General features: G+C 42.8%; 1 protein-coding gene across 1 annotated transcript; it reads left to right on the forward strand.

Annotated features, from left to right (window-relative positions):
- PIWIL3 (piwi like RNA-mediated gene silencing 3) lies at positions 1-26,399 on the forward strand. The gene is made up of 22 exons (XM_027567335.1): positions 1-207; positions 344-514; positions 961-1,084; positions 3,912-4,040; positions 4,656-4,870; positions 5,658-5,776; positions 6,500-6,580; positions 7,556-7,753; positions 9,724-9,835; positions 13,796-13,922; positions 14,135-14,252; positions 14,738-14,852; positions 15,929-16,110; positions 16,527-16,598; positions 16,797-16,839; positions 20,847-21,047; positions 21,179-21,282; positions 22,225-22,295; positions 22,729-22,882; positions 23,669-23,797; positions 24,644-24,797; positions 25,471-26,399. The coding sequence occupies exons 1-22, from the start codon at positions 1-3 to the stop codon at positions 25,585-25,587; spliced, it is 2,943 nt and encodes a 980-aa protein (XP_027423136.1). The 3' UTR covers positions 25,588-26,399.

The raw sequence follows: 26,399 nt of genomic DNA on the forward strand, positions 1-26,399 counted from the left end.
ATGGCTGAGAGGCAGGATCAGGTGGGCCTGAGGGCCGGCAGAGCAGCGCCTCAACCCCTCCCACCAACACTGGGAGCATCGCTCAACTTCGCCAGGTGCGACTCAGAGTCGGCTGCACTTGGGCCGAGATGGAGGCGGCGCCGGAAGAGGCGGGGCAGCAGGGTTGAAATTGAAATTGGGGTGGGCCCTGCTGGCGGGGGCGGTGAGGTACATCCCGCAAGGCAGCCGGGCTTGTCCTCTCTCCAGTCCCACCTCTGCTTGGTGACTGTTTTGGGGGCGCAGGACTGTGTCCTGAGGAGGGATAACTCTTTTGGAAAGGAGGTCTGCACCTCTAACCCCGCAGAAATTGGTGTTCAGACACCGTGGGGCTAGAGGAGAGGGACCCGAGGGCACACAACTGTGGGCGCATCACACACAGATCTTCCTAATCTCAGAGGAGGAAAGACGGAAGGTGAGCTGTGTGGGCCGAGTCCAGAGGACCAAGACCGGAGACCGGTGGAGTCGAGGTTTAAGGGTGTGTGTGGGTGTGTGTGTGTGGTAGCAGTTTGGGTATGTGTATGTTGTAGCAGTTTAAGGGTGTGTGTGTGTTTGTGAGTGTGTTAAAGTCTAGGGGACATTGGGCTCCTCACTGTGCTCTGGGGATGCCTCGTAGGTGAGATCTCAGGACACACCTGAGTAGTCCCAGCAAGCACTTTGACCATAGTGTCTTGTGAATCCACGTGAGGAAAAAAATCACAATCAACAATCTTCTTAAACTCCAATGAGTATCTTCCCAGGTCCCCTGTCTTTTATTACGGGACACTCCTCTAACTAATTTAGCAGCAATCCCTTTTGTTGGTGTGGTTGGCAATCATGTGTAGTTAGTAACCTGATGCTTACAGTTAAAAAAAAAAAAAATCCCAGGCAACAGTGCAGAGATGTCTAACATGACTGTGTTCTTTAAAGGCCTCTCCCCTTCAGGGCCATCGGATTCAGGACAGCGATGACCGGCAGGGCCAGAGTTCACGCCCGAGGCAGACGGCGGGATACACCACCCTCGGAGCCCGCTCAGCCCGAGGCGGCGAGGGGACACCCAATGCCTCCAGTGCCCAGGACAGACCCACCACTGAGCTTTGCTGACTTAGTGAGACGCGGCACAGCAGTGAGCTCCCTCACGTTGTTCTCTTTATGCAAAAGATGCTGCCTTTCCAGAAAAGAGGGAGATTGGTGGCTCAGCCGTACAGCTCCTCTCCTGCTATGGAGTTCGCTCCTGCTGAGAGAGAGCAGACAGAAACTCATGAGAAAAGTCGGACTCTGTGGCTGGGCTGCCCGTGTGGGTAGGCTTTGTCTCCACTGCTTGCTTCCCTTTCTCGTGTGTATCTTCACAGGTGCACACAGGCTTTCTTCCAACCCTGAGTGGATGGAAAGGCACCCAGATCCCTTGGCCTCAGCCAGTGACTCCTCTTTGGGGAGTGACCTCAATGCGGGCGATTTTATTCAAGCGTGTGAACAGACTGAGTTGGACAGAATTTCCTGTTTTGTTTAAAACTTGGTATCCCTGCTGTTCCGAGGCATTTCGGTCTTCTCTTATCCCCTGTCCTCTTTGTGTGCTGAGGAGAGGCGGGGTGGGTCTGGCTTTTACAACCTCTGATTGAATCTGGGGCTGGCCCAGCAGTCCCATGACCCCAGTAGTCCCATTCTTTCTCCTCCAGGACTGTTGATCCCCTATCCTCTCCCCCTGCTGCCTGCTCTGTCCCTCCTCTGGCTCCTCCTCCATCTTCATTTTCAGCCTCCAACATCAGCTTCTATGTCACTAAGACAAATACAGCACCCAAGCAGAACTTCAGTGCTGTCTTCACTGAATCTCCGCATCCTGGCCTTGGCCCCTTACCTGAGACCCCAGGGCACGGGCTCTGCTCCTGCCTGAGGTCCCTTAGCCAACTCTCCATCCCCTGAATCTCTCTTTCTTATCTCCTGAGTCCTAGGTCATTCCCATCTGCCTACAGCCGGCTGAGCTGACTCCCACCAACAACAATCCTCTCGTGGGTTCCGCTTTCCCCATAGTTAACTTTCTTTCTCTTCTCATCAGAGAAGTCTGGTGTCTACTCCAAACACCAGCCCTTATTTCCGCCTTGTCTCTTTGCTCCAGCCAGGGGTCTCCCCATCCCTCTGCTGAAAAGGCTCTGGTCAGGCCTTCCTAGTATCCTCTACTTTGTCACTTCTCCAGGTCAGTCCTCCGCCGTCTTGCCTATGGCTCATACTTGGAACTGTTGAGCCCTCTTCTCTCCTTGGTCATCTCCTTGTGTGGTGGTCCTGTCACTGCACACCCTTGGCTCTCTGCTGACTTCATTAGCCACTGCTGTAAGCTTCCCTTGGCTGGGTTCTCCTCCTGTGCTGTTGAAATGCCCAGGACCTAATCCTTGGGCCTCTTCTCTGTGATCCGTGCGCTCACACCCTTGGTCATCTTATCCGTATCATGGCTGTAAGTGTGATCTGGCAAGTGGACAGGTTCCCATGTTTATATCTCCAGCCAGACCCTTCTCCTACACAAAGGAACATCCCCGTGGATGTCTCACATTCTTGATTTGCCCTCCCAGACAATCCCTAACTACTTCACTTGGTGAAATCCCCTTCTTCCAGTTGTTGAGGCCGAAACCTTCGATGTATCCTCTCTTGACCTCAAACCCTTCACAGAAACCACCAGGAAGTACTGCCGTCCCCTCTGGACTTGCAAAAAAAAAAATCCAGTCTTTGATAATTTCTCACCCCCTCTCTATTACTACCCCACCAGTGTCCCTGGCTGGACCCCACGAATGGCCTCCTAACTCATCTTGCTTTTGCCCTGGTCTCACCCTCAGCCTGTTCCCAGCATCGAACCAGATATCTTGGGTTCACGTTCAGCCCACGCCCTGTAAGGGCTCCTGTCTCCTCAGAGTCGGAGGTGAATCCCTTCAGTTGGCCACCCTTCCACTGCCCCTCTGAGTCCTCCTGCTTCTCCTTCCCCAGTTCGTCTCCCTCTTCCCTGAGCTTTTCTTCCTTAGGAGATTTGCTCTTTCTTCCACCTGAGGTTTGTGTAGTCTGTTAACTCGCTGCCTCCAAGTCTTTGTTGCAGGGTCAACTTCTCGCTGAGGCTCTGTCCCCCATGAGTCAAGGCAACCAGCCTCCTTCACACCCCACCTTTCCAGGATTTTTCATACTTGGCTTCCTCCTACTTTTTTTTAATTTCCCCAGCAATTATCATAGTCATGCTTTGTAAGTTAATTGTTGATTTATTTTCTGTCACTGGAATATGAGCTTTTCAAGGATGCCCTGGTACATGCATTATGGTACATGGCAGGCATATGACAGCTTTTGGATGATAGTTGAACATATGGATAACATTACTCTATCTCCCCAAAACATGCAGGCTCAGCAGCCTCGTCAAATCCAGCCTAGACTCCAGTCATTGACAGGTGTTAGACACGTGGCTGAGGCTGGACCACCAGCAGGAGCAGAAGCGACATCTCAGCCTTCAGGTAAAAAGAGGGAGGAAGAAAGATTCGGTGAAGGGCAGAGAATGTTTAGTACATGACGGGGTTAGTCGCTCAGTCGTGTCTGACTCTTTGTGATCCCATGAACTATAACCCACCAGGCCCCTCTCTCCATGGGATCCTCCAGGCAAGAATATTAGACCAGGTTGCCATTTCCTTCTCCAGGGAATCTTCCTGACCCAGGGATCGAACCTGGGTCTCCTGCATTGGCAGGTGGATTCTTTACCACTGCGCCACCAGGGAAGCCCTCTTTTCTGGTGACCCATTGCTAAGTAATGTTTGGTTCCTTTGCTATCTTTTCTACCTCAAAAAAATCTTAGTAGCTGGGGTATAATATTGTCCTTTCTAGTTACATTTCCTTTTTTGTGTAAATTAACAACTGTTACGCTTGTTTGTACATAGAAGAACTTAAACCGGCATCTGAATCACAGGAATCCTTGCTGAGGAAGAAGAGGGATGTTGGTAGAGATTATCGAGACTTTGTGGTAAATACTCGGCAGAATTTGGTCCACGTTAGAGAGTCGACAAAGGGTATGCTGGCAATTAACAATACAATGTTATGGAGTTGTTTAAGTGTCTATGATGCTTTTATACTGTCATTTTAAGTGGAGGTACTCTCTCACCTTCTTACATTTTATAATAACATTCACTTTTGCAGAAATTAAGACTTACTTTAGAGTCCTGGAGGTACTCATTTTCCTCTCTTCCTTTTATAGACACTAAGATAGAATGACCCAGTTCTTTGGTTGTGCTGAGACATACTGATTAATAAACTGCACCCCCCCCCCAAAAAATAAACATTATTACATATAGTGGCTCCCCTCCCCCAATCCCCAGCTTTTGGGACATTTGTGCTGCAGAGGTTTTCTTTTCATATTTCTGTTACATAATGAAATATATCTGTTAAATACCTGTATTTAAATACCTCTGTCCTTGAACTTCTTAAGTGTGGGCTTGCATAAGGACTTACCTAAACTCATGTGAGGGATTCTGGATGCCAGGGATATATAACTGCTTATGTCTTTTGCTGACCACCTCCCTTGTTGGATCTAACTCTGGCTCTCAGTATCGTGGTGTCCAGATCGTCTGTTTGGGGTCTGATCAGCCGGACTATCTCATGACTGCCACGTGATTCCATTTTCCCAGGCACGCAAGGTAGCCCGGTAATGCTATTTTCGAATCATGTCCGGCTCAAGTCTTGCTCTCAGAGGCATTTATACAAGTACAACGTCATCTACACGCCAGACATAGAGGATGGACGCAAACGGGAAGCTTTACTCTCTGAACTTGAAAAGTTGCTGGGAAACCGTTGTATATACGATGGAAACTCTTTGCTGTTACCTCACTCGCTAGGGGAAACGGTTAAGTAGTATTCTACGTCTTCCTACATTCTTCTGCTACATCTGCAGTAGTATTCTACATTGTTCTTCTTTCCCATTTTTCACTCTAGAGTAGCCAAACTCTCACCATTCCTGCGCAACAGTTTGTGGAGAAATCCTAAACACTCCTTGCCCACAGGACTTGTAACTAACCCACGTACCATGTTTAATTTTCACTGACACGCTCTAGTGTCTCATCTTACTGCTTAAACTGAGTTTATTTGACATAAAGGTAAAATAAAACTTTTACCTTTTCTGATGGCACAGTATGTTTCAAATGCTGATACTGAAGCTGGATAATGGCAACCCACTCCAGTATTCTTTCCTGGGAAACCCCATCGACAGAGGAGCCCTCGAGGGCTGGAGTCTGTGGGCTCGCAAAAGAGTCAGATAAAACTGAGCAACTGAACAGCAACAACAACAATTTTTAAAATTCCTTGTTCCCTCCTCTTTTTTTTAAGCAGGGAAAAAAAAAAAAAAAAACCATTAGGAGAAGAATTTACTGTTTTGTCCTATAAACTTCTCCGGTAAAGGGTCAGCTAATTCATAGGAACTTGCTTAAATGAAAGTTTTGACTTGAACATTTAATTCTGACTCTTCTCTTTGGTCTTGCCCATCCCACTTTTTGCCTGCGTCTGCCTATCTGTGGGAGAGACTGATCCTTGCACTTGTGCTGTGCTGGGCAGCCAAGTGACAATTTGATCTGTCACATGGTGGAGCTTAGTTTCCTTGGAAGAACTAAAGGAATTTTTTTTTTTCTTCCTCTCAGAAAAAGGAAGTGGTCAGCAAGTTGAAAAATGAACCTGTGAAGATAACCTTCGAGCTCTCCAGAGAACTCCAGACCACTTCTCCAGACTGCCTCCGCTATTACAACATTCTCTTTAGAAAGTATGTAAGCGTGTTTCCTTCAGATTCAGTTGATGCACACTACTCTGTGTCAGCGACGCTGCACACAGCCAGTTGCTTCTAGCATTTTGAGTTCTTGACAAGTCCCACATTCTGAGAGGGTGAAGGATCTTCGAGATGAAATGACACTGCAGCTTTAGCAAGGCATGTGCAAATGCCATGGGTTTCTTCAATATTCCACTTCCGCCTACCTCCACTTTCCCTTTCGGGGACCTATCTAGAAGAAGTAATAGACATCAACTATGCATATCCCTGCTTATTTCTTTCTAGAGAAAACATACTTGTTTTCTGTTCTAGACTCACTATAATGAACAATTAGTCAAAATTAAAACTTGGAACACATAGACTACAAAAGATGTTTCGATTCATTTCTAGGAATGAAGGACATGCTGATGGCCTTTCCATGTTATACTGTTTTATATTACGAAAGAGAAAATTTGAGGTTAAATTAACTTCAGGATTCACCTCAGTAATGTATTAATAATTTACTTGTTATTAATAGTCATTATCAGGCGTTTTATGTTGTTAGTATAAAGAAAACCACGGACAGGTCGTTTCCCTCTCTAATGCATCCTTATGTGTGTTAACAAAGGCTTACTGATACTTCACTTTCAACAAAAGCTACGCTTCCAATTCTTATGTGTGTTAACAAATGCTTACTAATATTCACTGCACTTTCAACAAAACCTATTCTTCCATTTCTAGAATGTTGGAGAAGATGGATTTGAACCAAATTGGTCGCAACTATTACAATAAAAATAAGAAGACTGAGTTCAACGAGTATAGGTATGTATGAAGTGGTCTATGAAGTGCAGAGTTTCACATTCTGTAGACCTAATCATAGAAACTTTTGAGAAAGTTGCTCATCTGAACTGGTGTATGATTTCCAAGTGATCTTTTAAATACTATCCAATGACTGTGAACAACTAAGTTACAACTGAATTTATAATTTAAACTTAAAAGTTTATTTACCCTAAAAATTCCTAGCATGGTAAGCATAAACTTTTAAGATGGTCAGTTATTGTATAAACTTTAGGAAATCAATCATCTGAAACTTGGATAATTTCTCTGAAATTACAGTCAATCCAACACTTGCCTCTATGTGCATCTATTACTTATTGGTATATGTGTATATAATTTACATATTATAATCGTATATATTCTCACATGAGTATGCTGCTGCTGCTAAGTCGCTTCAGTCGTGTCTGACTCTCTGCGACCCCATAGACGGCAGCCCACCAGGCTCCGCCGTCCCTGGGATTCTCCAGGCAAGAACACTGGAGTGGGTTGCCATTTCCTTCTCCAGTGCATGAAAGTGAAAAGTGAAAGTGAAGTCACTCAGTCGTATCCGACTCGTAGCGACCCCCTGGACTGCAGCCTACCAGGCTCCTCCGTCCATGGGATTTTCCAGGCAAGAGTACTGGAGTGGGGTGCCATTGCCTTCTCCAGTGCATGAAAGTGAAAACAGAAAGTGAAGTCAGTCAGTCATGTCCGACTCTTCATGACCCCATGGACCTATATATAATAGTTTAAGGCTGCAAGTGGTAATAAAAATGATTTAACAAAGACGTATTACTTCTAACTAGCACATCTGGTAAAAGTCTGTATTTGAAAGTCCTTCAAAAGATCAGTGATTATTAAAAATAAGAGACTAAAACTGACAGCAACAGTGTGCATTTTAGACGGCGAGTTTAGGTCCCCTACCGCTTGGCTTTATGTCCAGAGCTGGGATCTTGACACCCACACCTAACTTGTTTGCAGGTTGGAAATATGGCCTGGCTATGTTACTTCTATTCTTCCATATGAAACTGGTCTTACTCTCTGTGCTGATGTGAGCCACAAACTGCTCCGAATGGAAACTGCTTATGACTTAATATCACACACTCGTGAAAAAGCCAGAGGAGAAGATGCCAAAGAGAAAATTCTTAGAAAATTAGTTGGGTCATCTGTTCTTACAAAGTAAGTCTGCTTTTTGAAAACCTATGCCATCACTTTTACTTTTTTTCATTAGAGATGTTCCTAGGATTTTAAAATGATTAAATGTTGACATTCAGAAGCAGAAATAGCATGAAAATGGTAAGAATTGTTAGATACTTTTTCTCACCGAGTTACACAGCATAGAAGTATGTAAGAACATAAGAAGTCAGTTGTAATACTGTGCAGTCCCTGCATGTCCTCCTGTTAATTCGGTCGTTGGCTCTGAATCCTTATTGCACATGAGGGTGTGTATGCTTCTTCCAAATTTATTTTCCTTTCTCTTTGTCTATAGCTATTTTAAAAAATTTGTGCTCAATTATAGTCTAGCAAATTTCCATTTGAAGGAAGTTTTTGTTTTTAATCTCCCTCTACACCAGAAATCTTAAGTTGATAAGAGGACATTTTGACTAAGTAAGTTTAAAACCAATCTTAAGAAGACCAGAGCTGGAAGGCCGTACTTCCTAATTTCAAACCTTATTATGAAGCTACAGTAATCAAGACAGTGTGATGCTGGTGTAAGGATAGACATAAACGTCAGTGAAACAGAATAAGGAATCCATGTGTTTAACCCTCACTATTAAAGTCAGTTGACTTTTTGACAAGGGTATGAGGACAATTCAGTCAAGGAAAGAATAGTCTTCTTTTCAACACCTGTTGCTGGGGTAGCTGTATATTTACCTGCCTCTTCATCATAGGATATACAAAATCAATTCAAATTTACTAAAAAATTAACTCAAAATAGACCTAAATAAAAACTTTAAAAGAAAACATGAGTAAATGATTTGAGTTATGCAAAAACCTAATTAGAAAAGTCGCCAAAAGCACAAGTGATGCCAAAAAAAAACAAACAAAAAACCCAAATTGGACTTAACCAAATACAAAATGTCCTTAAAGAACACTGTCATAAAGGTGAACAGACAGCTGGCAGAATGGGGGAAATATCTGCAAATCTATGTAGTAAACAATTTGCGTCTAGAAGCATAAAGAATATTTACAACTCAATATTGAAAGAAACTTGAGTTTAAAAAATGAGCAAAGAGTCTGAATAGACATTTCTCCACCTAGAATATACAAATGGCCAATAATCACATGAAAAGATGCTCAGCATCATTAGCTATCAGGGAAATGCAAATTCAAACCACAATGAAATGCTACTTCCTGTCTAACTAGGTTAGCTAAAATTGAAAAAGAAAGATGTTAAAAAGTGTTGGCAAGGATGTGGAAGAATTGGAACCAACCATCATGCACTTGGTATGGCCTCGCTGAAGAGCCTGTCATTTCCTCAGTATGTGAAGTATAGCATTACCATATGACCCAGCAGTTCTAGTCCTAGAGTAGAAATAAAACCGTGTCCACCAAAATTGGTGTATGAATATCTACACCACCACTATTCACAACAGACTGAGTGTAAACCACCCAAATGTTCATCACCTGGTAAATGGATGAACACAAGTGTGGTATGTCTATACAAGGGTATATTATTTGTCAGTAAAAAGGAAGGAAGTAGCAATACATGCTGCAGTGTGACTGAACCCTGAAGAAACCCAGTCAGGGTGTCTCGTATAATTCAATTTATATGAAATGTGATGAGTAGGCCAACACATAGGGGCAGGAGGTAAGCTCGTGGTGGTTTAAGGTCTGGGTGGAAAAAGGGGGTGACTTAGAGTTAAGTATAACTTATAGTAAAGTATAGTTAAGCTCATAGTTAAGGTGTTTCTTCTTTGGTTGATGAAAATATTCTAAATGTATCTAAAATGGATGCATGACTCTGTGAATATACTAAAACCCACTAGATTTCACACTTACATGAGTGAATTGCATGTTATATGAATTAATCTTAACAAAGCTGATACATCCTACAATTAGAGTAGGATTTTAAACCACTTCCTTTTTATATGGTTCCATGCACTAAAGTCAGGAATAATACCATATGTTCCATGATTATTCTGCAGGTATAACAACAGAACCTACAGAGTGGATGATATTATTTGGGAGATGTCTCCCAGCTCTACATTTACCAAATCAGATGGCAGTGAAATCTCCTTTGTAGACTACTACAAGGAGGTATGAAATTTTCTTTAAATGCATTCATCTTAAAAATTTTTCCTATTATATAGTTAAGTATAAGTCTCAAGTCTTATTTAGATGTACTGCTACTGCTACTGCTAAGTCACTTCAGTCGTGTCCGACTCTGTGTGACCCCAGAGATGGCAGCCCACCAGGCTCCCCCGACCCTGGGACTCTCCAGGCAAGAACACTGGAGTGGGTTGCCATTTCCTTCTCCAATGCATGGAAGTGAAAAGTGAAAGTGAAGTCGCTCAGTCATGTCTGACCCTCAGTGACCCCATGGACCGCAGCCTACCAGGCTCCTCCGTCCATGGGATTTTCCAGGCAGGATACTGGAGTGGGGTGCCATTGCCTTCTCCAATTTAGATGTACATTTGTATATATTTGTGTATAAGCTTGCTCCCTTTGGGTCTTTGTAGCTTGGCTCATAGCAATTATCCATGTATTCCAGTGCCTTGTCTATAGGGTAAAGTCACATAATTAGAATGGCTCCAAGATGGCCCTCCCGGTCAGTTTTAGATGTGGCTGTGGTGGTTTTAAATACGTAGATGAGCTGTTAGGTAGAAAATAAAATATAGTAGAACTTCAGAAATGAGAACGTTACGGAGGAGCTTCAGCCCTACACGACTTGGTTCAAAAAGAATGACCAACTGCAATCTGAAATGATTATCTGCCTGTTATGTGTTAAATCTCTTAATTCATGGGTTCCTCTATTTTTAATTTAAGTGCTCACAAAGACATAAACTGAGGCCAGTTGGTGAGGTTGGTTTTCTAGTTTTGGCTCATAAAAGAAAGATAATTAAAGGCATGGTAGATATATGTGACAAATGGAAAGAATTTATAAATGGATGATTTTTTAAAAGTTATAAATTGACACTTAAAGAGCCTGTATTATACTGGGACCCAAAGCTACTTGGAATTTGTATGTACATAGCCCTCTGACGTCCCTTCAAGGGTTGGTTATTATGACATCTTCATTTGTGTTTCACACTTATTGCTAGTTCATTTTGATCCCTAAAGCATTTAGTGAATGCCTATTATATATCTTGGGTATACATTAGTAAGACAATTGAGTTCTCACTCTCAAGGGACTTGCATTCTCAGAGAGGTGATGAAAGAAGAAAACTATTCTAATAGTTACAAGGGATATGGAGACAATTAAAATTGGGTGGCATTGTGGAGAGCGTCTCTGGCTACTTGGTTTGCATATTCTTCAAAAGCTCCTCGGAGAAGCTGATACCTAATGTCAGCAAGGAGCAAGCTGGGTGTGGATGAAGGAAAAGAGATGGTATAAAGACACTATTTTCAGGATGGGCATGGTGTATCCAGAGCCCAAACAAGGGTGGAGTGTTCTTGAGAGAACCTGGATGTTATCATCCAGTCAACGTATGCAGATATTTGTAAGATGTCTCGTCTAATGTACAGAGAATGGGCTGCTGCTGCTGCTAAGTCACTTCAGTCGTGTCCGACTCTGTGCAACCCCATAGACGGCAGCCCACTAGGCTCCCCTGTCCCTGGGATTCTCCAGGCAAGAACACTGGAGTGGGTTGCCATTTCCTTCTCCAATGCATGAAAGTGAACAGTGAAAGTGAAGTCACTCAGTCGTGTCCAACTCTTCGTGACCCCATGGACTGCAGCCTACCAGGCTCCTCTGTCCATGGGATTTTCCAGGCAAGAGTACCGGAGTGGGGTGCCATTGCCTTCTCCAAGAGAATGGGCTGCGTGGGGGTAAAAATGGAGGAAGGTAAGCCCGTGAGAAGGTTATTAAGTCAGTTAACTTACATGGTGCTTGGTCTGGAGTATGGTGGGAGAAGTATGGAGAGGACATAGTGAAGGCTTGGATGTGATAAGCGGTGGAAAGAGGTGACCGAAACGTAACCCTTTGGGCTTTATCTGAGGAAGTGAGTGGAGGGTGGCGTTATTGACTGAAATGGGGGACTCTGTGGGAGGAGCTGGTTTGGAGACTGTTCTGGGATAAGATAGGCACTGATGGAGTTGCAAACTGAAATATCACTGAGTTCATTTTAAAAGGTTTGCTTCTGGCTTGAATACTTCTGGCTCTTAAAGGCTCAGAGATCCCATCTGTTACCACTTTGTGGCTCTACCATCTTAACAAGTGGACTCCAAGGTTTGGATGTTAGAAGAGAGCTAGAAGCAGCTTACTGGCTCTTAGGTCCCTTAGGCTGAAAGTTGTAGGCTGACGTGCTACTTCCAGTCATACTTGTGAAAATTCAGTCCTATAGCCTGAACCTAACTCAACGAACAGTTCTCTTCCATGCACAGATGTGGTGAGCTCAATATCATTTCTCTGCCAAATTAAAGCATGCTCTCTGGGCCTGTTGATAAGTTTGGAGTCACAGGGTGTACAGCCTGGAGTTTTCATTTTGGAAACAAGCTCCTTTTGAAGTTCCCAGAAGCTTAAACGCCAGTGAGTGAAAGTGAAAGTCGCTTGGTTGTGTCCGTCTCTTTGCAACCCCATGGACTATACAGTCTATGGAATTCTCCAGGCCAGAATACTGGAGTGGGTAGCCTTTCCCTTCTCCAGGGGATCTTCCCAACGCAGGGATCAAACCCAGGTCTCCTGCACTGCAGGCAGATTCTGTACCAGCTGAGCCACAAGGGAAGCCCAAGAACACTGGAGTGGGTAGCCTATCCCTTCTCCAGCGGATCTTTCCGACCCAGGATCGAACTGGGGTCTCCTGTATTGCAGGCGGATGCTTTACCAACTGAGCTACCAAGGAAGCCTTTAAATGCCAGATGGTACCACAATTCATGTGGCTAACTCATTACTGATGAGGACCTTGCTAACAAGCAGCTTAAGAACAAAATCTATGAAGAACCTCCACTTTGGGTTGGGAATACAGGCACCCTGTTGTACAAGAATTTTCTGCCTTCAGGATAGGAACTTCTGTATGTGATGTCTTAGAAGATGCCTTTCCTTACTGGCCATGAAATTAAAAGACGCTTACTCCTTGGAAGGAAAGTTATGACCAACCTAGATAGCATATTCAAAAGCAGAGACATTACTTTGCCAACAAAGGTTCATCTAGTCAAGGCTATGGTTTTTCCTGTGGTCATGTACGGATGTGAGAGTTGGACTGTGAAGAAAGCTGAGTGCCAAAGAATTGATGCTTTTGAACTGTGGTGTTGGAGAAGACTCTTGAGAGTCCCTTGGACTGCAAGGAGAGCCAACCAGTCCATTCTAAAGAAGATCAGTTCTGGGTGTTCATTGGAAGGACTGATGCTGAAGCTGAAACTCCAGTACTTTGGCCACCTCATGCAAAGAGTTGACTCATTGGAAAAGACTCTGATGCTGGGAGGGATTGGGGGCAGGAGGAGAAGGGGATGGACAGAGGATGAGATGGCTGGATGGCATCTCTGACTCGATGGACTTCAGTTTGAGTGAACTCTGGGAGCTGGTGATGGACAAGGAGGCCTGGAGTGTTGCGATTCATGGGGTCGCAAAGAGTCGGACACAACTGAGCTACTGAACTGAACTGAACTTCCTTACTGGAAGCAGGGCTAAGGATTTAGGGCTAATAAACAAGGAGGAATTCTGGGAATAGATGTATAACTGCCACTCTAAAAAGTGGCCAGAGCTTTTTTGTTCCGTTAGTAACGGGGATCCTCTTAAAAGTTCTCAGTGTGTTTTAGAAAGTTTCAAGGCATGACTGTGGTGAGAAATACATACTCCAAGAGCCTCTCACCAAAAAGGGTAGCACGATGATTCCATTGTTTGGTGGGTGTCCTGCTCTCCTTGGCCATCAGTGATCCCTGGGACATCAAATCAAGAGAACATTTAGAATATTTTTGGTGCTTTCTTGAACTTGGGGAAACTGTATCACCATACCTCTGGGCCTCCAATTGTGACCTGAAAATATACCTTTGCACCTATTTACATGACATTACTGAGGTTTTGCTAACGGTCATGCCAGTGTTCGTTCTTCTGTTCAACAGCGGTATGGTACAGTGGTCACTACCTTAAATCAACCACTTTTGATCACCAAAGGCAAATGGAAAAAGAGCCGACAGGACACACCTCATCAGCCTATCATGCTGGTTCCTGAGCTGTGCCACCTGACAGGTACTGCGGATTTATCCCATCTTCATAAAAGACACCCTTTCTTTAAAGTCACCAATATTACTTTACAGCCTTTTTAATAAGATTCCACATGACCCAGACCTGTGTTCTCTCTGATTTCCTCCTTCTTCCGGACACAATAGTTAAGTCTCTTCTAATACAAATCTATTCTTGCTCGTTCAGCATGTTATCGTTCAGATTTTTTTTTTTTAAAGGCTTAACGGATGACATGCGTAAAGACTACAGAATGATGAGAGACTTGTCCACCCACACGAGGATGGATCCTGATAGAAGGCAGCATAAACTGCTCACATTTATGGATGCTTTAAGAAAGTAAGTGCTTGGGAATTCCATGGCGATCCAGTGGTTAGGACTCTGCTTTCACTGCTGAGGACGCAGGTTCAACGCCTGGTTGGAGAACTAAAATCCCACAAGCCGTGTGGAGTAAGTGCTACTTTTCTGTGTGGGAGTATGAAGTAAAGACCTGTGTGGGTCACTTGGCATCTCAGATTTCTTCAATTAAACAGTGATGATGGGGAAGAAAATTATATTTGGGAGGAGATGGGGGAGGGAAGGGCAACTATTTTTTTCTGTCATTGTGAGGGTGAGACTGAAATAGATTCTAAGTGCCCGCACAAATGTGAGAACAAAGACAGGACTGTTGCAGAGTTTAGGGAGTTTATTGGCGGCATCTTGACACAAAGGACAGGCAATGAGGATCTTTAGATGAGAGCAACACTGACTTGTGTTTTGCAAATGGATAATTATCTTTGCTTATTTTCTTGGGTTTGGTCATGTGGAAATGTCTTTTCTTTCAGAAATAATACTGTGCAGAAGGAGCTTCGAGACTGGAATTTGGAACTCGAGGAGGGGTTTTTGTCCTTTTCTGGAAGAACTCTGCAAGATGTAAGAATTCACCAAGGAAGAAGGATGGTAAGAGCTTCATAATTGTCATGTCAGAATTGGGTCAGATTACTAACAACCCAAAGAGGGACTAACTTGGTCGTGTCAATAACTCTTTCCAGACTACCTGTCCTTTCTCTATGAGAGGACAAGTCAGCATTCGGTAAAAATGCATGTAACATGCTTGGCATATAGTAAACTCATATGTGTTATATATTATATCTTTGTTATTAATAGTATTGTGTACATTCTCTTGTGGCACAATAATCTATCAAATGTATCCTTAGAGAGTCACAATATCCTTAAAAGTCAAATATCTAAAATCAAAATAACCCAGAATTGCTCATGGTAGAACTCCAGTGTTACTAACCTATATCTTGAAAAATAGCTAATACATTAGATCAGCTGCTGAAGTCTACAATGGACAAAGATTTCCTTGAGATTGCTTTTTTAAGTCAATGTTTAATACTCCCAGTAATCTCATCTCAGTTGTTTGTGATTTCATAGATCCATACACTTAAAAATTTTTTATTTGGCTGTACTGGATCTTAGTTGCAGCATGAAAAATCTAGTTCCCTGACCTGGAATCGAACCTGAGCCCCTGGCATTGGGAGCAGAGACTCTTAACCATTGGACCACCAGGGAAGCCCCAATCCATGCAGTTTGAATATTTGTCTCATGCAGTCTGGTGTTACCTGTTCTTATCCTTCAGCATTTTGAAAACACATCATAATGGCAGCAGAAAGCAAGTGGCTTGTTGATTTCTTGATGTTAATGGACGTTTTTTAGAATATAATGTTTTGGAGCTTTCAAGGATCAACTAATGAATGAGAATTTCACGTTTAAAACTTGAACTCTGTCCAAGTTCTTATAACTCTGTCTTATGGGGATGGGGGAAGCAGGGCGGGGGGCGATTACGTTTTTAGCAAACATGTTTGAAAGCATGTCAGATTTTATATTAGTTATAATAAACTTATCATGACTGAAGTTTAAAATGATAATGTTTCATAGGAAATACCACAGCATTTACAATGGAAAGGGTCTTAGATGGTGTCAGTTTTTCTTTTTTAATGAATTTTATACCATGGCTTGGAATTCTCTTCCAGTTTGACAACCATAAAGCAGACTGGTCAAAAAACACAAGGGAGGCACCATTACTTAGAGCAATGTCACTGGATCATTGGCTAATAGTCTATACTAAGGGAAATTATGAAACAGCCCTGACCTTGCAGCAGAATCTACAGAGAGTGACACCCAAAATGGGCATAACTGTGAGAAATGCAAAACTGTAAGTAGAGCAGAAATTATTTATGATTTCAAAACTGGTTGCTGGCAATCTGAACGTGGAAAGACTTCTGAAACTGTAGGACTCTGACCTGTTATCCAAACTCTAAAATGTATGTGAACAAAAAAGTAAAGTCTACTCCAGCCTGCATGTATTAAATCAGGCTCTTGGGATCTGTAGATTTCTGGCTATTGGGCTTCATCTTGAAGACATGAGAATTAGCAAGTGGATGGGGTGGAGGGGGGGAGATGGTAAAAACTAGTTTCCAGCCGTATTTCCAAAAATGGAACTTGGTTTTGTCTTAAAAACTTTCAACTGAAATGCTTATCTTGTTTTGTATCATGTTTCATTGCTGTATAAAATCTTGTTACATATAGCACTCTTCATTATTTTTGAAATATGAAATACTTATTTTCTAGGCTTGAAGCAGCTGATACAGTCCAATCTTACATAAGAACCTTAGAAAAACATGCTTCACAAAAACACAGATGGTAAGTGTCTATGTGATGTGTGCCCCCTCCTTAGTGAGTGAGCTGCATTTGAATGTATTAATATCTTTGAATTGAGATGTTGCCATTGGTTTCCCAAATCAGCCAAAAAATAGAAATTTACCCCTGTAATGTAGCTCAATACAGACTTTGGGGTTTTAGCTACTACCTAATATCACTGTGTTATGCTCATTCTTTCAGGCTTGAGGACTTAGAATTTTTAAGTCTCAAACTGAAAAACACCGTAAAAATATTAGGTAATATGGATTATGGTAGTCACGTGTGTACTATTTCTCTCTCCAGCTGTAACCTGCAAAGTCTGTGATCTGGTCTCTTCCAGTGTCCTTTCTTTTGTCTGGTATTTCTCTTGGGATTTTTCCTTTTCCCCATCCGATGTCTTAGACCAAGCTGTCAAAAGTGTTGTACCTAAATTACTAAAGTTACTTCTTTTTCCTTCCTTCTTTGGGTGCCTTGTTCAAACTCATCTCACATTCTTCCTTCATCATCCAAAATGCTCCTAAAAGGGATCTTTTGTTTCTTGATCTCAAAACCAGAATATTCCTCTTATTGGCTTATCCATAGAGCCTAGCCTTCTCTCTCCTTTTAGCTTCTACCAGGGAACCTTTTAGGCTACGCTGAATGCTACCTTCTGTGAGCCACCATGCTAGCGGTAAAGAACGTGCCTGCTAATGCCGGAGATATAAGAGGCTCGGGTTCGATCCCTGGAGCGGGAAGATCCCCTTGAGTAGGAAATAGCAACCTACTATATTCTTGCTGGAGAACCCCATGGACAGAGCTACATTCCATAGAGTCACAGAGTCGGACACAACTGAAGCGACTTAGCACACATGCATGATGGCTACTTTCTGTGAGCCATTATCATACTCAAATGAAATGTCTTACTTTGGAAATCCCGTTCTTAAGTCTTGTGTGCTTGCTTCCTGTCACTGTGATTGAACACCATGCTTAATTCTTCTCTGGTGTTGTAGCCTTAAACCTTAAATGCTTAGCTAGGGCAGGGAAGCCTCTGGTGGGACTCAGCAAAGACTCACATGTTAGAATGGCATTGAAGAGGCCATGGTGGTGGGTCTGCATCCCAACTCATGACATGACTTTGTCCACTGAGCATCTGCCTGGAAAGTGAAAGACTGCCTTTCTAATTGTGGGCATGTCTTTTAAGAAAGTGTATCTGTATCTTCAATGGGAACGTGTCCCACTTTTACCCATTTATCCTGGCTTTGCTTTTTGGAACAATATCTCTTATTCAAGGTGCCCCTTAAACATTTTAAGGTATTTTTTGTTTCAGATGGTGGGGAGAACATGCCTATAATCATACACACTCCAAACAACTGGAATGACTGATGAAACAGCAACTGGAAATTATGTGCAAAATATCTTTAGGCATAATGGCACCCCACTCCAGTACTCTTGCCTGGAAAATCCCATGGACGGAGGAGCCTGGTAGGCTGCAGTCCATGGGGTTGCTAAGAGTCGGACATGACTGAGCGACTTCACTTTCCCTTTTCACTTTCATGCATTGGAGAAGGAAATGGCAACCCACTCCAGTGTTCTTGCCTGGAGAATCCCAGGGACAGAGGAGCCTAGTGGGCTGCCGTCTATGGGGTCGCACAGAGTCAGACATGACTGAAGCGACTTAGCAGCAGTAGCAGCAGCAGAAGTCTCCCTAGACCCATAACAAAGGGGAATTCATGTGTATAAGCAGGGGTGAAGCCATGTGGCTCACAAATTTCAAAGTCTGTGTGGCATTGGGTGGGTGGGGGGCCAGAACCAGTCTGTTTAAAGTAATCCACTGAATGTGATAGGAAGACATCAAGCCACATATTTTATCTAAAATTAAATGTTAACTTCCCAAATGTTAAAGTGAATTGGTGGTAATACTAGAAGAGTTCATAAGTACTCACATAGTTCGGGAATATTTTCCTTATGGCGTGTGCAGACAAAAGATTATAGATCACTATTTTAAACAGGTCATGATGAGGAAGCATAAGTGTTTGAATAATAAATTAATTCCTATAAACGTGTGAGTTGGAGGAGTAAGACAGATATACAGGAAATAAAAGCACATTTAAACTATAGATTTTTTTAAACTAGGAAGGAAAAGAAATCTAGTGAGTTAATAATTTAAGGCAAAAAGAATAAAATAACCAGCTTATGTTAATACATAATACTACCTATTCCTCAAAATCCAATATTGGCAGTAAAAATGCCAACTGTGAACACAGTGCCCATTGTTTTAAATAGAGGATCTTTTATAATTTTTCTGTTTTAAAAATGAGTACACATCAATCCAGTGTAAAAGCTCCACTATTTTCGTGAGATTTTAAAACCTTTTTGCTTTTCATATTTTCAGACTTATAGGAAAGTACAACTCTCTTTACAACCATCATTCAGGTTTCCCAATCAGTAAATTTTGTCACATTTCTATAAACATTCTTTTTCCCTCTCTATACCTACCTGTGTTGTGCTGTGCTCAGTCTCTTCAGTCGTGTCCGACTCTTTGTGACCCCATGGACTGTAGCCCACCAGGCTCCTCTGTCCCTGGGGGTTCTCCTGGCAAGAAGACAGGAGTGGATTTCTGTGCCTTCCTGCAGGGGATCTTCCCTCCCTGGGGATTCAACCTGCATCTCTAACGTCTCCTGCATTGGCAGGCAGGCTCTTTCCCAGTAGTGCCACCTGGGAAGCCCTCTATGTCTACCCACGTATGACCATTCTTTCCTCTTCATTACACATTACTGTGTGTGTATATACACCTGTGTGTCGCTGTTCACAGCAGCTGCAGGTGTGCACATGGGTTCCCAGGTGGCTCATCCACCTGCCAGCGCAGGAGATGAAGACGACGTGCATTCAGTCCCTGGGTCGGGAAGATCCCCTGGAGGAGGAAATGGCAACCCACCCCAGGATTCTTGTCTGGGAAATCCCATGGACAAAGGAGCCTGGTGGGCTATAGTCCATGGGGTTGCCAAGAGTCAGACACAACTGAATGGATAAGCACACAGGCACACAAACGTGTGTGTATGTGTTTTTCCTCAGCCATTTATCTGATCTACACACCTAAGTCGAATTCCACCTTCATCCCCTTTTATGGCCAAATAAATTCTTTTGTTCATCCAGGGTCCCCTGAGGCACCTGACAGGCTCTTTTAGTCTTCTTTTAATCTGGGAAGTATCTTTAATCTGTCTTTGGGTTTTACGACCTTGACATCTTATATCTTTCCTAAAAATGAACTGGTTAGTATGGAGAATTATAGTATGGTTAATATTTCTCTTGATTAAATGGATTACACAGGTAATGCATTTAATAAAATCTCATACATACCCTTTCATGGGCCCTGTGGCTCAGCTGGTAAACAATCCGCCTGCAATGTGGGAGACCTGGGTTCAATCCTTGGGTTTGGAAGGTCCCCTGGCAAAGGGAAAGGCTACCCAGTCCAGTATTCTGGCCTGGAGAACTGGACTGTACAGTCCATGGGTTGCAAAGAGTCAGACAGGACTGAGCCACTTTTACTTCACCCTTTCATGTGAAAAGAAAAACTTGCTAAATCTACAATGAGAAAAGAATTGCCCTAATCTGATAATGTCTGCCAAAAACTTCTGTAAGTATCATTATGTTGAAAAGAATATATTGATGACTTTTTCCCACTAGTCAGAAACAAGTCAAGCAGGAACCTCTCTTCCTAACTGCTTAGTATCCTATTGAAGGTCCTGGCGAGAGTTTGGAACCTTGTAAATCAGGCAATTTCCATAACAACTCCCCGAATTTGTTTGCTGGTATTAGGGGGAGGGTAAAATGGGGATAATATTTCTAAGTAGACTGTTGAGATAAGTAACCAAATCAAGTAAAATGCTTGGTGAGTGCCCTACACATAGTGATCATCCATCAATGGTGACTGTCCTGATGATGCTTTAGTTCAGTCCATGTTCTTAACCCACTGTGTCGACTTTATGATAAACTCCAGGAAATCAAATGACCAGCATAGAAGCGTCTGGCAGGTTTAAGGGACTGATGCGTATTTCCAAATAATACCTCACAGCCTGTTTCTTCCATACGTTCACACTAACAATTGTTGAATGAAGTGTGATTCTAGACCCTTCACGCTCATGGACTCAGGTATCTGTTTAAACAGGCTCTACTTTGTCAGTGATCCGACGCTACGTTCCTCGACACAGCATCCATTTCCCACGTCATCCTGTTCTCGCATCTTGGGGAGTTTCACGTTTGCTTCCTTTCAAGGTCCTTTGCCTGCTGCCCACTGACAACAAGGAAATTTACGATGGCATAAAAAGATACCTGTGCATCAATTACCCAATTCCAAGCCAGTGCGTGTTGAAACGGACCTTGGATAGACCTAAGACACCAGTGACCATCGCTACAAAAATTGCTCTGCAGATGAACTGCAAGCTGGGAGGTGCCCTCTGGAAGGTGGACATAGGAGTACGTGGGGATTCTGTTGGCTTCTCTTGCTTTCATCCATCTTTGGCAGAATTTGTTAAGGTCCTATTTAAATTGTAAATTCGCTTTGTGTTCTGTTCTAACTCAATATTCTATCCTGTTTAAAACTTAAGTTGCAGAACGCAATGTTCATCGGTATCGATTGTTTCCACGATATTGAACGTCGACGGAAGTCAGTCGCGGGATTTGTGGCAAGCATCGATCCAGACCTGACGCGGTGAGTTAATCTTTGGGAGTGTTTAGTGGGGAGACCAGATGGCAGAGGCGGCCCTCATGCACGTTGCCGGCAAGATCCATGGACAGGTTGTTCTTAGCAATGTGCTTTCCTGACCTTCTGGCAAAGTTAGGCTCCCAAAACATTCTGTGTGGAAGCTTCTGGCCATTCTCTTTAGCTGCATGACAACTGCGACAAATGTGGCCACTTAAGACAATGCCCACGTGACCACGGGCTGTCCTGTGGGTCAGATGGTGGTGGTGGCAGGGCTCTCGGGGCCTTACAAGCATTTGCTACGTGTAAATCCTGAGAAGGCAGTGAAAATGTAGAGCCAGAATGCCTCACCCCATCCACCGAGTGCACATTCAGATGACGAGACAAACACACGTCATGACCGTTTATCAGCCCATCCCAAGACTGAAGTGAACAAGAGTGTAGTAGGGTTAGACATGCGAGGCAAATCGGTGATTGTCCTTGATACGCTGAGCACTGGTTACAGTATCTATTGCTGTTTTGAAGAAAACTGTTCCCTCCAAGCAGATTCATACGGATGAACTGCTGTTTAATCGATTCATAAGGATGACTCCTGACCTATGAAATATGAGGAGGAGTCTGCGGAAAACCCAGGGTTTGTACCTGGTGGAATTCAACAGTAGGAGCCATATGTATTCAAAGCATGTGTAATTTGTAGCTAATGTTAATGGCTGTTTCCATTCTATTTTACTGTTTGTATGCATTCAAAATGTTACAAAATATCTAAGATATGGGAAGAGACCAATACTGGGATCACTGCAGGGGCATGAACACACGGATCTTTAGTTGGATCCTCAGCTACTGACAGTGAATTTGCTGGGGGGTGGGGGGGGCATGCATAGATTAACTTCATTATTTTGATTCTGAATTAATCTTGTTTTCCAAACTAATGGTTTGTTTTTCTCCAAACAGGTGGTTCTCTCAGTGTATCATCCAGGAGTCGGGGCAGGAGCTTGTCAAGGGGCTGACAACCTGCTTGTATAGTCAGTGTCTGGTGGAGGTTGGAGGGCCTGAGTCTGTACTGGGTGGAGATTTTGTGCCCAGTCCCTCCCCCCGCATCCCCCTCCTCCCCCAACTCCCAGCCCAGGGACATCTGGCAATGAGTGAAGACGCTTTTGGTTTTCACAGGGGGACAGAGGTGCTATTGGTATCTAGTCTAGTGGATAGAGGTTTGGGGAGGCTGTCAAATGTCTTACCATGCATGAGACGGCAACACTTTCTGCCTCTGACCTTCACAAAGAACTGTCTGGCTCAAAATGTTCATACTCTTGTTGAGTCTGGACTAGACGGAGGACTTTAGCAGTGTCCTGAAAGCCACCACCATATTGACAGAAGAATCCAGAAGTTGTCAGAAATAGTGGCCACTTTATTCTAAAAGTCATGGTTCATTTATATGTGTTTCTGACTTCCTTTCAGCTGCCCTGAAGCTCTGGTCTGAACAAAATTCATCTCCCCCACGTTCTATCATTGTGTATCGAGATGGAGTGGGAGACGGACAGCTTCAAGCGCTCATAGATCAAGAAGTAAAACAGATGGAGTCCTACTTAGAGAACTCTTACAGAGGACAAAAGTAGGTATATACATCATGAAGTGCAGACTTTATAAGTCTTGCATTTTAGTTTGGGGGCGGGGAGGAGTATCTGTAACCATTGTGGTTTGTGAATTGGAGAGCTGGACACAGCAGCCTTCAGTGGGTGGCTGGGGAGAGAACATACCTTTCTCCTAGAAGCCCTGAATAGCAGGTGGTTTTCCCACATGGGAACCCATGAATCTTTCTCTTTATCTAATCTCCTGCCAAACCTGGATGGAGGAGGGTTTGTTAACCTCTGGTATTTTTAGCATCCATGAATACAGCCTGTCCGTACTTTGTACTTATCCAGCTTCTCGATCCTGGAGTTCTGTACATCCCAGGGCTGGGGCTTTCTCACAGTTCTCTTCTCTGGCCTCATCTGCTTGTCAGTGAAGCCTGGTGGCCAGCATAGACAGTAAAAATAATTCTGACCTTGGGAGGAAAGGACCCTTCCCCTAGGATCTGAGTGGCTGTGAGTCGAGACCTCCTATACTGCCTGAATCAGGCTAGTGGAGCTAAGACAGTAAAACGGGTGGGCAGAAAGCTGCCTGCCGTCTGCTGCTGCTAAGTCGCTTCAGTTGTGTCTAACTCTGTGCGACCCCATAGACAGCAGCCCACTAGGCTCCTCTGTCCCTGGGATTCTCCAGGCAAGAATACTGGAGTGGGTTGCCATTTCCCGTCTGCAGGCTCCCCTTAATGGCTCCTAAGTCTGGGCTGTTTTTGACATTCTGAATGCTTCTGAGATAACACACAGCAAGTAGTGACAAGTGATCATAATCTTTTAAGGGTCAGACTAACTTTCATCGTGGTGAAGAAACGAATAAATACCAGATTTTTTATTGAAAAGGATGGAGGGAGACTTAACAATCCATCTCCAGGAACAGTTATTGACCTAAAGGTGACTAGGACAGAATGGTAAGCCACCTTTCTTTATTTTAAAGGTTCCCTTTTATTTAAATAGTAAGAATTTTTCAAGGTTTGAATGATTTGGATGAGAAAGGAAGAATTGGCCTAAAGAGGGTTAAAAATGATTTGCGTGTTAGATGGTAACTTTTTTTGTCTTCATTTTGTTTCTCAGAATTTAAAAACCAAACAAATATACCGATCATTCTAAGATGACTCAGGTGTTAGGTAGAAATGTTAGAACTTCTGGTTCACTTTGAACTTCTCAAGAAATTATGCAAATAAGAAAGTTATGCAAAACACACAGCGAGAAATAAACAGGACATTCATACCAATAGGGAGAAACGAACACAACTTGAAGAAAGGCAGAAACACTGATTCTTCTAGTAGAAGGCAGGAAAGGACTGAAGAAAACAAAGCCAGTGGAGAATAAGATAAACGTGAAGCATAACATAAGGTGATATAAACATTCAACACTGACAGTAAACTGGTTAACCTTACCGCTTACATAATTTAGGGCGTTTGAATCTATTCTGGTGACTTGAAAGACAGATACTTCTATTTTTCCCTGAAGCACATTACCTCTGACCACGTCTAATGTGCTATTTTGAAGCCTCTAGGCATCAGCACATATGCTTTTGAGTTTAAATCCCATGAGTGTTATTAATCCCGTCAATGATTTCCCTGTCATTTGGAGATGTGCTCTTTAGCAAGTCATCACTCAACAGTTAGGCTTCTAAATATAAAGGAAGCTTGGTAGAATGGACTTCTATAAATTAATGTTACTTCAGAGACCAGGTTTGCTACATCATTTCTCTCCTAAAATAAGCATGAGGCTGACACGTTCTATAATTCTAGGTATGATTTTTTCATTGTGAGTCAGTCTGTGCGGGAAGGTACTGGGACTGTTACTCCTACTCACTATAACGTCATCCACGACACGCTGTACTTGAGCCCGGATGCGGTCCAGGGTCTCACTTACAGACTCTGCCACATGTACTACAATTTTTCGGTAAGTTTTTTTTTCTTCTTCTTCAGTTTGGTAGTGTGTATCTGTTATCTCAGACTCCTAATTTATCCCTCTCCCCTGCCCTTTCTCCTTTGGTCACCATGGATTTGTTTTCTGTGTCTGCGAGTCCATTTCTGCTAGGTAAATAAGTTAATTTGTACCCTGCTTTTTTAGATTCTACATATAAGTGATGCAGTATAATACTTGTTTCTGACTTACTTCAGGTAGCATGATAATCTCTAGGTTCATCCACGTTGCCACAAATGCCATCATTTCGTTCTTTACGGCTGAGTGAGTTTTCTATCGGAGAAACATACCACGACTTTGTCCATTCCTCTCTTGGCACACACTTAGGTTGCTTCTGTGCCTTGGCTCTTATGAAGAGTGCTGCTGGGGTGCATGCATGTTTCTGAGTTAAAACTTGCTTCTTTCCTGGATCTGCACCCAGGGGTGGGATTGCTGGATCATATGCTAACTCTATTTTTGGTTTTAAGGAACCTCCATACTGTTTTCCAGAGTGGCTGTGGTATTTTTTGATACTGATTTTCCTTCACATCTGTGAAACTGTACAAAATTGAATCTACTTTTTGAAACTTGGCCATCTATAATAAATGGAAACTTAGGGGAAGTAAACATAAAGGTTAAAAAAAAAATGGTTTTTTTCTTTCTCCTAAAGGGTATCATCCGAGTTCCTGCTCCTTGCCATTATGCCCATAAACTGGCTTACTTGGTGGGCCAGAGTCTTCATCAACAACCACACGAATCTCTGTCAAAATCTCTCTTTTACCTTTAACCTACAGAAGAAAGCACAATGGGATGCTGAAAAACATAATCTATACATTTATCTTCTCATGTTGCATCTGTACACCTGAAATATTTTTTCCAGATGTATGATCAGAATTTAAACCCGTTCTTGACATGGACGAGCTTCAGAGATGTTAAGCTATTTTCAACAGGATCACTAACTTAAACATGAGGCTTCTCTTCTCCAGGTGGGAGAACTGACAATGAAGTTTTTGACTCACAATTTACCTCTCAAATCTGCTACATACACTTTATGATTCAATGTGCCTGAGACCTCTACTCCAAGTAAAGCTGCTATAATTGTAAAGGTTGGGAATTAATCACATGAAGAATAAGTCTATGAACAAGTAAATTCTACTTGGAAAAATCATACCTATTTTTGAAACAACCTTTTCCTTAAGGACAGCAAAGATTTAACAGTGGCAAAATTAAATGGGAATTTGTGTTTCACATTTTGTAAGGAAGAAATAGCCTATATGTGAAACAGTTTATTCTTTGTACCCATGTAAGAATCAATTTTTTTTTTTCTGGTGGAGCTGTAGTATGGATTTAAAAGTTGGAAGCTCAGGAACATAACATTTTGTCATTTTCCCACAAAGAAGGTAAATTAAGGGCTTTGTTAGCATTTGTTTAATTCATTCTCTTCTGCATGTTCTAAATGTGACATTATTGTGATAGCTGTACCATCATCAGAAGATAAGCTGTTTAAAGTTGTCATGTTTTTCCTGAAAGCAGACATTTTTTTCTCTCTCCACACAAACCTACCTTTAAATATACTTAAGAGACAGTAAGTGAAACTTT

This window comes from Bos indicus x Bos taurus, chromosome 17 (assembly GCF_003369695.1).
Source record: "Bos indicus x Bos taurus breed Angus x Brahman F1 hybrid chromosome 17, Bos_hybrid_MaternalHap_v2.0, whole genome shotgun sequence".
NCBI classification, from domain to species: domain Eukaryota; kingdom Metazoa; phylum Chordata; class Mammalia; order Artiodactyla; family Bovidae; genus Bos; species Bos indicus x Bos taurus.

Coding starts and splice junctions, on each gene's coding strand:
- PIWIL3 (XM_027567335.1), top strand. CDS start 1: ATGGCTGAGAGGCAGGATCAGGTGGGCCTGAGGGCCGGCAGAGCAGCG. Junction 21,283..22,224: donor ATCGATCCAGACCTGACGCG/GTGAGTTAATCT, acceptor TTCTCCAAACAG/GTGGTTCTCTCAGTGTATCA. Junction 23,798..24,643: donor AAGGTGACTAGGACAGAATG/GTAAGCCACCTT, acceptor CTATAATTCTAG/GTATGATTTTTTCATTGTGA.